At 42.2% G+C, this 12,435-nt stretch overlaps 1 protein-coding gene across 2 annotated transcripts in view; it reads left to right on the top strand.

The window, feature by feature from the left end:
* Positions 1-12,435, top strand: part of LOC115105656 (THO complex subunit 2-like) — a 75,950-nt gene that overhangs the window by 9,344 nt on the left and 54,171 nt on the right. For both annotated transcript variants that reach the window (XM_029627921.2, XM_029627920.2), the window contains exons 7-14: positions 473-606; positions 929-1,089; positions 2,740-2,832; positions 4,312-4,461; positions 6,145-6,317; positions 6,575-6,770; positions 6,889-6,930; positions 12,071-12,201. In XM_029627921.2, the coding sequence (XP_029483781.1) occupies positions 473-606; positions 929-1,089; positions 2,740-2,832; positions 4,312-4,461; positions 6,145-6,317; positions 6,575-6,770; positions 6,889-6,930; positions 12,071-12,201 (1,080 nt within the window). The remainder of the gene's footprint in view (positions 1-472; positions 607-928; positions 1,090-2,739; positions 2,833-4,311; positions 4,462-6,144; positions 6,318-6,574; positions 6,771-6,888; positions 6,931-12,070; positions 12,202-12,435) is intronic.

Here is a 12,435-nt window from a genome sequence, read left to right as displayed (position 1 = left end):
TGTAATGGTCGGTGTCAAAAGTCAACAATGTAATAAATTGAATGGTCTGACCAAGTAGCCAGAACTAGAGTAAGCTACTGTTATTCCCAGGTCAGGGCTGAATGTGCTGTTAACCCAAAGTTACATCTCCAACACTGGGCTATCCACCTCGCAGCCTGTGGCTGTAGCATTTAATATGTGACTATTTACCCTATAGGATGTGAGCTTTGCCACAAATGCCAAATGTAATGTCAGCACAGAATGTAGAGAAATTACATCACTTTAGTTGTTTATATTCTCTGACTGTTCATGCACTACCTTGCTGCAAAACATGGTTATTCAGGCTGTATAGGGTTCTATTACCCTATAATACACTAGAAACACAATAAATAATATCACTTGCATACACGCTTGGGCCTAAAGTTTGAAGTTATTTATCTAATGGTGAGTGGTTGGCCTCCTACGTATTGTTTTCCACTCTGCCCCCTTATAGTTACAAGCAGCAGAAATTCAACTTGCTGAGGGAAGAGAATGAGGGCTATGCCAAGCTGATCACTGAGCTGGGCCAAGACCTCTCAGGCAACATCACTAGCCACATCGTCCTAGAGAGCATCAAGTCCCTAATAGGTATGAAGCCCCTAGTCTTTTTCATCACGTTCTCCACTGCCAAGAAGCAGCGGATCCTTGTTGCACTCTTAGTCTCGCTGCATTTTTTGTGACTGGTATGTATAATATCTGTGACTAACCAAGAAAGTAATGGAGATTCTAAGTTTGGCAGAAGTGCATTTTACAGTTTTTAAATTGAGGATTGAATTGTTGCATGGGACCTTAATATATATTTTAAAAGACATTTAGACTCCCAAATGGGGGTTACATTACACATGGCCTTATTTTGTACCCAAGTTACTCAATGTCATCTGTACACCCTTACCCCCTCTCCACCCTGCAGGATGCTTCAACCTGGACCCCAACCGCGTTCTGGACATCATCCTGGAGGTGTACGAGTGTCGCTCTGACCAAGACGAGTTCTTCCTGCCCCTCATCAAGTCCTACATGTGTGAACCCCTCACCCTCTGCCACATCCTGGGCTTCAAGTTCAAGTTCAACCAGGTGAGAGAGCAGACTCCCCACTGTGACTGTCTGCACTCTACAGCCTGTCTGAAACTGGCCGGATATAAACTGTACAAATTGGTGTTTGTGATGAGCTGCCTGTCCAAGAAGCGGACAAATCCTTAACCAAATTAATAAAAAATACTTCAAGGTCTTATTGATGAACATAAGTCTTGCGCACATTCTCCCTTGACCTGCAAGAATGAGGGGAAATGGTGCAGTCAGACCTGATGTGAATATTAGTGCTGCCAGTAGGGATGTTAACGGTTAACCACAAACGGTCATCATTTAGTGGACATGTTTTATTTATTTTACCTTTTATTTAACCAGGCAAGTCAGTTAAGAACAAATTCTTATTTTCAATGACGGCCTAGGAACAGTGGGTTAACTACCTGTTCAGGGGCAGAACGACAGATTTGTACCTTGTCAGCTCGGGGGTTTGAACTTGCAACCTTCCGCCTACTAGTCCAACGCTCTAACTAAAAGGCTACCCTGCCTAGTAGTTATAATAAATTGGCTTGTGTATTTCCGCTACTTGTCATGTATCTTATCACGTGTGCACAGAATACAGAGTCTAGTTTGAAGAGTGGAATGGCCTATCACCTGTCAGACAGTGCGAGAACAGCTCCTCAAAAAGTTGGTACTGGAGTGAATCATGCTTTTATAAGCCCAGTCAGTAAGCAACAAATAACAATTCTAAATGCAATCAGGTGCCAACTCTTTTGTAGGCCTAGATTTAAAAATAGCTCGTTTTAATTTCTTAACTTGTAATTAAAGCGTGCCTCCGATTCCATGTGCGTAGAATTTAGTCAACGGCAGGCAGGGTATCAGCATGTCACCCACCACTTTACAATGTACGCTTGTGGCAGTGTAGTTGTTATACCTTGCTTCAAAGTAGCCTAGCCAAAATCCAACCATAGAAATGTGGAGACAATTGTTCCATAAAGACTCATGCCATTAACCAGCAAGGACCCCTGTTCTATTGGTTTTCATATGCAGAAACAGAATCCTAGTCGTATTAGCAACCTGTCCTAGTTGTTGCTATTAGATTCCCCTCTAAGTTACTAGCTGAGATTTTCATCTCTGTCACATGTGACAGACCGCCTTGTTAGGTAGTGAGCCGCGACATACACCTAGTTACCTGCAACGGGTCACATATGGAACCGCTCGCATTAGATGCTCTGTTAAGAATGGTGTTTTCCCATGAATTGCATTTTGGCAAATGTTTGAAAACAACTTTTTTTATTAGCTGCTTCATTACAGCAGTTGCATCTTCAGTAATATGCTATAGCCTTTTGACTATAAGACGATAGGCTTGCTATTCTTGCATGTTTTCATGAAGCTCTTAGGAAATATGTCCGTTCCTTGTTTGTGTACATAGTATTTTCTGTTGGTCGTGTCATTTTACTGTTTTGGGATTTTTTTTTAAACCAAAACTGTTTAATGAGGTTTGGTCAGCCAGAAGCAAAATTGACCGAAATGTGCATCCCTAGCTGCCAGTCACTGAACTATACACTTTAGCTTCAAGTAGGGGATCAAAAGACAGCAGAGTGAATTTCTCTGATTTGTATTAGAACCCCCCCCCCCCCATATCCATTAGCTATTCCTCGGTATGTATTGAGTGTTCCTTGACTGTCCACCTCCTCCCAGGAGCCAAATGAGGAGACTCCCACGTCACTCTACCACATCGCTGCCGCCCTCTTGCATCACAACCTTATAGAGCTGGAGGACATCTATGTGCACGTAAGCATCTCAACTCACACCTACAGAGCATTGTCTCACATAATACAGTTCCTTCTCAACTTCTTCCACGTTTTGTTGTTAGAGCTGAAATTAAAAAATAAATCACTGGCCTACACAGTACTCCATAATGTCAAAGTGGATATTTTTTTTGAAATCTTTACAAATGAATCTGAAATGTCTTGAGTCAAATTACAAGTATCTGTGAGGTCCCTCATTCGAGCAGTGGATTTCAAACACCAATTCAACCACAAAGACCAGGGAGGTTTTTCAATGCCTTTGAAAGAAGGGCACCTATTAGTAGATGGCTAATAAAAAGAAGACAGTGAATTTCCCTTTGACATGGTGAAGTTATTAATTAGTCTTTGGATGGTGTATCAATGCACTTGAGTAAAACAAGATACAGTCGTCCTTCCTAACTCAGTTGCCGGAGAAGAGGTAAACCGGTCAGGGATTCCACCATAAGGCTAATGGTGACTTTAAAACAGAGTTTAATGGCTGTGATATGAGAGAACTAAGGATGGATCAACAACATTGTAGTTAATCCACTATACTAATTATTCCAAAACATGCATCCTGTTTGCAACAAGGCATTAAAGTAAAACTGCAAAGAAATTAACTTATGTCCTGAATACAAAGTGTTATGTTTGGTGCAACACATCACTGAGTACCACTCTTTTCAAGCAAGGTGGTGGCTACATCATGTTATGGGTATGCCTATCATTGACAAGGACGAGGGAGTTTTTTTATGATTAAAAATAAACAAAATCGAGCTAAGCGCTGGCAAAATCCTAGATGAAAACCTGGTTGTCTGCTTTCCAACAGTCACTGGGAGACATTAACCTTTAAGCAGAACAATAACTTAAAACACAAGGCCAAATATACACTGGAGTTGCATACCAAGAAGACGGTGAATGTTCCTGAGTGGCCTATTTACTGTTTTGACCTAGATCGGCTTGGAAATCTATGGCAAGACTTGAAAATGGCTGTCTAGCAATGATCAACAACCAATTTGACAGAGATGAATTAAAAAATAATAATGTGCATATATATTGTCCAGGCGCGCAAAGCTCTTACACTTACCCAGAAAGACTCACAGCTGTAATCACTGCCATTTGATTCAGGGGATTGAATACTTATCTAATGAATGTATATTAGTTTTCTATAAATGTTTTACTTGTGTTAGAATTCTTTAGCACATATTTTGTGTAGATCGTTGACAAAAAAAAGTCAATTAAACCCATTTTAATCCCACTTTGTAACACAACAAAATGTGGAAAAAGTAAAGGTGTGAATACTTTCTAAAGGCATTTAACGGTATGTGTGTATATATGTATATAATTTTATATCAAAGATTTGACTAACATTGGTTGTCCTAAGTGCATGCCAGATTGTGCAACATGTGATCCAACAGAGAAATCTAAATGCCTGGTGCTATAAATTGTGACCTGATGTGTGACTGAGCCTGCGTTGCCCTCCCAGCTGATGCCACTGGATGCCAGCATTGTAGAGGAGCACAAGAGAGAAATCACAGAGGCCAAGCAGATCGCCCGCAAGCTCACCATGGTGGTGGTGCCCTCCGAGAAGACTGAGGACAAGGAGAGAGAGAAGGAGGAAGAGAAGAATGACAAGGTAAAGTAATCTCATGTTACACTCGCACACATTTCTACTATTTCAAATACATGTCTCCACATTTGGGTAACTGTTCCACACTAAAGCACAGGTCTACTTCCACTAAGTGTCCTTCTTTTATCGCCTTGATGAAGCCCAGTCTTTATAAGGCTTCCTCTGTGTGCTGCTGAAGGAAAGGGAAAAGGCTTTATTGTTGTGTGTTAATGAGGTGTCAGTCAGTGTCTTGTCTGAGGCAGGGCTGTGCATACCACCACCGACAGACAGACAGTGATTGATGGGCCAGAGGAGGTCTGTTAGAGTTAAAGCTGCAGCAGCAGCCCCCCCTCCCTCCCACACGTTAAAAGTAACGAAGAGCAACACTGAAGGCTTTTGTGAGCCATGTTTCTAAAATAAATTCCGCTTCCAGCCCAAGATCCAGATTGTCAGATTGCATCTGTCATCTGAGTGCCCGCGTCATGCTAATGCTAAATTAAGCAAATAACTGTTTCAATAATAGTTTTTCCAGTGGCTTGAACAAAAAATATATATATTTCAATATTCCAGAACATGCAGCCTGTTTGCAATAAAGAACTAAAGTAGAACTGCAAAGAAATGAACTCTGTCCTCAATACATCATTGAGTACCACTCTTCATCTTTTGAACAGGGTGGTGGCTGCATCATCTTATGGGTATGCTTATGACTAGGGATTTTTAAAATTATAAAAATCAAACAAAATAGTACAGGCAAATCCTAGAGGAGAACCTGGTTCCGTCTGTTTTCCAGCACACTGGGAGACAAATTCACAAACATCTTTCAACATTAAGCTCATAGTTTGACGTAAGTGCTTTTAGTTTTTTATAAAATAGCCTGAAAAATGAGTGACATTGGATGAGCAGAATATCAGTTTGTCCTCTAGCTAGTTAACTCATCCCACACTCAGCCTCTCCCTGACAACACTGCCTTGTTACTATGCTGTGTCAGTTGGTTGTGTCAGATGAATTAAGTGCAGCGTCAAGTACGATGACAGATTTCTACAGTTCCTTGTTCCCATCCAGTCCTGCTGGAGAAAATTACGACTCATAGGGCCTCCCGGGTGGTGCAGTGGTCTAAGGCAGCCTTGCCACCAGAGATTCTGGGTTTGAACCGGGCGGCGCACAATTGGCCCAGCGTCGTCCGGGTTAGGGAGAGTTTGTCTCATCGCGCACTAGCGACTCCTGTGGCGGGCTGGGCACAGTGCACGCTGACCTGGCCTCTAGGTGTACGGTGTTTCCTCCGACACATTGGTGCTGCTGGCTTTCGGGTTGGATATGCATTGTGTCAAGAAGCAGTGCGTCTTGGTTGGGTTGTGTTTCGGAGGACTCGTGGCTCTCGACCTTCGCCTCTCCCGAGTCCGTACGGGAGTTGCAGCGATGAGACAAGACAGTAACTACTACCAATTGGATAACATGAAATTTGGGAGGAAAAGGGGGTAAAAATAATAATTTAAAAAGCAAATATATATATATATATATATATATATTTACAACTCATGATTTACTCACTAGGCTTTGTTTGCAAATCCTCCTTAACCTCTTTTAATGGGCCTGTTTTGTACTTTGTGAGATTGTTCCGTCATAAACCTAAGGACATAGCTGCTCTCAGACTAACTCCTACTGCTGCTCCAAGCTCACCCACACACTCCGCATCTCCCCCTCTACCCTCAGGCTCCTGATAACCAGAAGCTGGGTCTGTTGGAAGCGCTGCTGAGGATCGGAGACTGGCACCATGCCCAAAGCATTATGGACCAGATGCCCTCCTTCTACGCCACCTCTCACAAGGCCATTGCTCTGGCGTTGTGCCAGTTGCTGCATCTGACTGTGGAGCCACTCTACCGCAGGTGCCCGCCTGCTCCCCTGGATTCACTTTGTGCTCTTTGCATATTAGCTGAAGAAATGTACACATTTACCTAAATACAACACACACAGCCAGCCAGCCGAAATACTACAAACTCTGATGCCAGCTTTTCATTTAATTGTAGGCACACACACACAACAACAGTCACATGCAGAACCACCTAGTGTTAACACTAGAGCAGTGGAGGCTTTATGTTGCTGTTTGTATTATGCCCTGTCTCACCTGTGTTTCCCTTTGCAGAGCCGGGGTCCCCAAAGGGGCCAAGGGATGTTTGTTGAGGCCCCTGAAGAACAAGCGGGCCCCCAGGCCTGCAGAGAGCTTTGAGGACCTGCGCAGGGATGTGTTCAGCATGCTCTGCTACCTGGGGCCCCACCTCTCCCATGACCCCATCCTTTTTGCCAAGATCGTACGCCTGGGCAAGGGCTTTATGAAAGAGGTACATGCCCTAAAGTCAATTGATGCTTTTTTGATCCCCAAAGGAAAATGTATTGGCATACCGTCCTACCCTGGCTTCATCTCACGAATTTTCCTCGTGTTTTCTTTTGTTTCTCCAGTACCAAAGTGAGGGTAGAAATGACAACGTCAAGGACAAAATGGTGAGTTGTCAAAGTAAATGGGACCAAGAAGTGTCTTGAACAGTTTTGTTGTATTAATCAGCAAGAGGAATTCTGAGAATAAATTCAGGTGTACAAGTGTAGACTTGACCGTGAAATGCTTGCTTTCAAGCCCTTCCCAACGATGCAGAGTTAAAAAAAAAAAAAAATTAAATAAATAAATAGTGTAACAAGTAATAAAAAGCACAACAATGGAGTTACAGTGGTGCAAAAAAGTATTTAGTCAGCCACCAATTGTGCAAGTTCTCCCACTTAAAAAGATGAGAGGCCTGTAATTTTCATCATAGGTACACTTCAACTATGACAGACAAAATGAGAAAGAAAAATTCCAGAAAATCACATTGTAGGGTTTTTAATTAATTTATTTGCAAATTATGGTGGAGAAACTTTTGTTATTGACCAAATACTTTTATCTCAATACTTTGTTATATACCCTTTGTTGTCAATGAAAGAGGTCAAATGTTTTCTGTAAGTCTTCACAAGGTTTTCACACACTGTTGCTGGTATTTTGGCCCATTCCTCCATGCAGATCTCCTCTAGAGCAGTGATGTTTTGGGGATGTTGCTGGGCAACACGGACTTTCAACTCCCTCCAAAGATTTTCTATGGGGTTGAGATCTGGAAACTGGCTAGGCCACTCCAGGACCTTGAAATGCTTCTTACGAAGCCACTCCTTCGTTGCCCGGGCGGTGTGTTTGGGATCATTGTCATGCTGAAAGACTCAGCCACGTTTCATCTTCAATGCCCTTGCTGATGGAAGGAGGTTTTCACTCAAAATATATTTTGGTTTCATCTGACCATATGACATTCTCCCATCTTCTTCTGGATCATCCAAATGCTCTCTAGCAAACTTCAGACGTGCCTGGACATGTACTGGCTTAAGCAGGGGGACACGTCTGGCACTGCAGGATTTGAGTCCCTGGCGGCGTAGTGTGTTACTGATGGTAGGCTTTGTTACTTTGGTCCCAGCTCTCTGCAGGTCATTCACTAGGTCCCCCCGTGTGGTTCTGGGATTTTTGCTCACCGTTCTTGTAATCATTTTGACCCCACGGGGTGAGATCTTGCATGGAGCCCCAGATCGAGGGAGATTATCAGTGGTCTTGTATGTCTTCCATTTCCTAATAATTGCTCCCACAGTTGATTTCTTCAAACCAAGATGCTTACCTATTGCAGATTCAGTCTTCCCAGCCTGGTGCAGGTCTACAATTTTGTTTCTGGTGTCCTTTGACACCTCTCTGGTCTTGGCCATAGTGGAGTTTGGAGTGTGACTGTTTGAGGTTGTGGACAGGTGTCTTTTATACGGATAACAAGTTCAAACAGGTGCCATTAATACAGGTAACGAGTGGAGGACAGAGGAGCCTCTTAAAGAAGTTGTTACAGGTCTGTGAGAGCCAGAAATCTTGCTTGTTTGTAGGTGACCAAATACTTATTTTCCACCATAATTTACAAATAAATTCATAAAAAATCCTACAAGGTGATTTTCAGGATTTTTTTTCTCATTTTGTTTGTCATAGTTGAAGTGTACCTATGATGAAAATTACAGGCCTCATCTTTTTAAGTGGGAGAACTTGCACAATTGGTGGCTGACTAAATACTTTTTTGCCCCACTGTATATGCAGTGAGTACCAGATCATTGTGTAGGATTACGAGGTATTTAAACTGTTAGATTCTGAACAAACTCAAACGGACGACTGGAAAAGCTAAAAGTATATTTACCCACTGGGTCATACCCCTGCAAAGACAAGATATGATTACACAAGCACATATATTTATAACCTCATAGGCGGGGTCAACTCCTTACACATCTAGACAGCCAATTCATCTCTTTTGCTAGGCAGGACCTTATTTGTTTCCTCTCACTGGCGTAGTCATGACCCTGCCTGATGCTATTACCTATGTGGAAGTTTGTGTGCGATATGATTGTTGTGGTGGGCCCCTCTGGTTCCCCCACCCAGAGGTTTCATCTCACTTCATCTGTTGACTTGACCTCAAGCCAAATTCCTCGCTCCTCCCTAGTTCCGTAGCTGGCCTGCCTTATCAGAGATGAACTATTGCTCTTCGCCTAACTCTTTAGAAACATGGAACAGAATATGAACTTTCTGAACTTCCCATTATCTCACTCAGTAACTTCCCATACAGCAAGTCCCTATCTACCCTTCATTGACCCCAACAAACATTCCTTATTTGTCAACAGTAAGACTGTAGTTATATATATTTTGTGTGTGTGTGTGTACACACACAGTTGAAGTCGGAAGTTTACATACACCTTAGCCAAATGCATTTAAACTCAAACTCACAATTCCTGACATTTAATCCTAGTAAAAATTCCCTGTTTTAGGTCAGTTAGGAATAATAGTAGAGAGAATGATTTATTTAAGCTTCCCACAATAAGTTGGGTGAATTATGGCCCATTCCTCCTGACAAAGCTGGTGTAACTGAGTCAGGTTTGTCGGCCTCCTTTGGTCGCACACACTTTTTCAGTTCTGCCCACAAATTTTCTATAGGATTGAGGTCAGGGCTTTGTGATGGCCACTCCAATACATTGACTTTGTTGTCCTTAAGCCATTTTGCCACAACTTTTTGGAATTACGCTTGGGGTCATTGTCCATTTTGTAAGACCCATTTGCAACCAAGCTTTAACTTCCTGACTGATGTCTTGAGATGTTGCTTCAAAATATCCACAAAATTCTTTCCTCATGATGCCATATATTTTGTGAAGTGCACCAGTCCCTCCTGCAGCAAAGCACCCCCACAACATGATGCTGCCACCCCTGTCCTTCACCGTTGGAATGGTGTTCTTCAGCTTGCAAGCCTCCCCCCTTTTCCTCTAAACATGATGATGGTCATTATGGCCAAACAGTTCTATTTTTGTTTTATCAGAGGACATTTCTCCAAAAAGTACAATCTTTGTCCCCATGTGCAGTTGCAAACCGTATGGCTTTTTTATGGTGGTTTTAGAGCAGTGGCTTCTTCCTTGCTGAGCGGTCTTTCAGATTATGTTGATATAGGACTCGTTTTACTGTGGATATAGATACTTTTTTTTTACCTGTTTCCTCCAGCATCTTCACAAGGTCCTTTGCTGTTGTTCTGGGATTGATTTGTACTTTTCGCACCAAAGCACGTTCATCTCTAGGAGACAGAATGCGTCTCCTTCCTGAGCGGTAATGACAGCTGAGTGGTCCCATGGTGTTTATACTTGCGTACTATTGTTTGTACAGGTGAACGTGGTACCTTCAGGCGTTTGTAAATTGCTCCCAAGGATGAACCAGAGGTCTACATTTTTCTTTTTTTTTGAGGTCTTGACTGATTTCTTTAGATTTTCCCATGATGTCAATCAGAGAGGCACTGAGTTTGAAGGTAGGCCTTGAAATACATCTACAGGTACACCTCCAATTGAATCAAATGATGTCAATTAGCCTATCAGAAGCTTCTAAATCCATGACATCCTTTTCTGTAATTTTCCAAGCTGTTTAAAGGCACAGTCAACTTAGTGTATGTAAACTTCTGACCCACTGGAATTGTGATACAGTGAAATAATCTATCTAAACAATTGTTGGAAAAATTACTTGCACAAAGTAGATGTCCTTACCGACTTGCCAAAACTATAGTTTAACAAGAAATTTGTGGAGTGGTTGAAAAACAAGTTTTAATGACTCCAACGTAAGTGTATGTAAACTTCCGACTTCAACTGCATATATATTTTTAAAAATATTGGAAGAGAAATTACCATAAAAAAGACAAGCATTATAGATGAGAAATTATGGGAATTAACGGTAGGCCGCAGGGGTGGTGTGCAAACCCTGCGGCCTCCAATGGATTAGTCCACTCAGATTGGCGTGAATCAGACACGTGTCTCGTGTGCCATACATTAAAAATATATATATATTTGCCACTGCTCGACAAAAAAAAAATCTGTCGACCAACAGCCTATTAACCAAACAATCGACCAGTTGACTAAATGTGGTCAGCCCGAGAATGAAGGCAGGATAAAGTGACTAGGAATCAGGATTAGGGATACAAATTTCAGCTAGGCTACTTTGAAGCAAGGTAAGACTATCTTCATTATTTGGGATGAAGTAAAACATTCAGGTATTCAACGATTCTACTACCTCAATCTCACTTTGTGAAGTGGTGGGTGAAGTGTTGATGGCCTCCCTACCATTGACTATAGTTTATGCACTCAATTGTTGAATGGGAGGCATGCTTTAATTATGAGTTGAGATTGAGTAATAAAAATAGTAGTTCTTTTAATTGTGCCCATGAAAACAGTTAACGCGCGATTGCATTTAGAATTGTAATTTGTTGATTACTGACTCGGCGTATAAAAGCCTATTTCACTGCAGTAACAGATTTTTGAGGAACTGTTCTCGCTCTATCTGACAGGTGATAGGCCACTCGCACCTCAAACTAGGTTCTGTATTTTAAATAAGATGCACGACAAGTAACAAATACACACGACAATTTAATTCAAAAAAATTATGCAAATGAATCTATAGATTGATTATCATGACCAGTCAAATGTATTTTCAGCAGCTAACTGATTTTAAATCTTAACCGTTAATATCCCTAATCAGGATGGATAGATGATGATGAGTAAAATAAAGAACAGATTAGCAGCTGTGTGTGAGAGCGCGTGGATGTGTGTGGGTTTTGTGTGAGTGTGCATAGAGCAGTGCAAGATAGTCCAGGTATCCATTTAATAAAACATTAATCATTCTTATGGCTTGAGGGTAGAAGCTGTCTCGGAGCCTGTTAATCCAACCGTTTGCCAGACGTGGCTTGGGTGGCTGGAGTCTTGGGCAATTATTTGGGGCATCTTCTGACACCACCTGATATAGAGGTCCTGGATGGCACTGAGCTTGGCCCCCTTGATATACTGAGCTGTCTGCACAACTCTCTGTAGAACTTTGCGGTTGAGTGCGGTGCATTTTCCATACCAAGCTGTGTCAAGATTCTTTGGTGCAGCTGTAGAACTTTTAGAGGATCCGAGGGCCTTTTTTTATTTTTTATTTTAATTTTATTTTCCTCCCGAGGGGGAGGCGATCTTTGTCCATATAATTTTGTAATTATCCACTCACTGTGGTCTGTACTCTGGTGGTTGATGTGCTCCTGTTCCCTCCTAGGACACATTGCTGAGTTGTTTCCTGAGCATTGCAGACCAGGTGCTGCTGCCCTCGCTCTCTCTCATGGAGTGTAACGCCTGCATGTCAGAGGAGCTGTGGGGCCTCTTCAAACTCTTCCCCTACCAGCACAGGTGAGACACACACACACGATCATAGTGGTGTCCTTTTAGACTCGAACTGACATGTTTGGCCATCCATCTTGAATCCATCCAATGGAGATAGCAAAGCCCACACAGAGACTGGAGTATGTGGGTTTATGCAACTTGTTCTATTCTCCGAACCTGTTGTGTTCTGTTGGTATTTCAAGGTCCTAATTCCAGGCTGGTCCTGGTGTATGTATTATTAAATATGTCACTGTTAACCCA

This window comes from Oncorhynchus nerka, linkage group LG22 (genome assembly GCF_034236695.1).
Source record: "Oncorhynchus nerka isolate Pitt River linkage group LG22, Oner_Uvic_2.0, whole genome shotgun sequence".
Classification (NCBI taxonomy): Eukaryota; Metazoa; Chordata; class Actinopteri; order Salmoniformes; family Salmonidae; genus Oncorhynchus; species Oncorhynchus nerka.
Note: the sequence above shows the minus strand (reverse complement) of the source record. Positions and strands in the feature narration are given on the sequence as shown.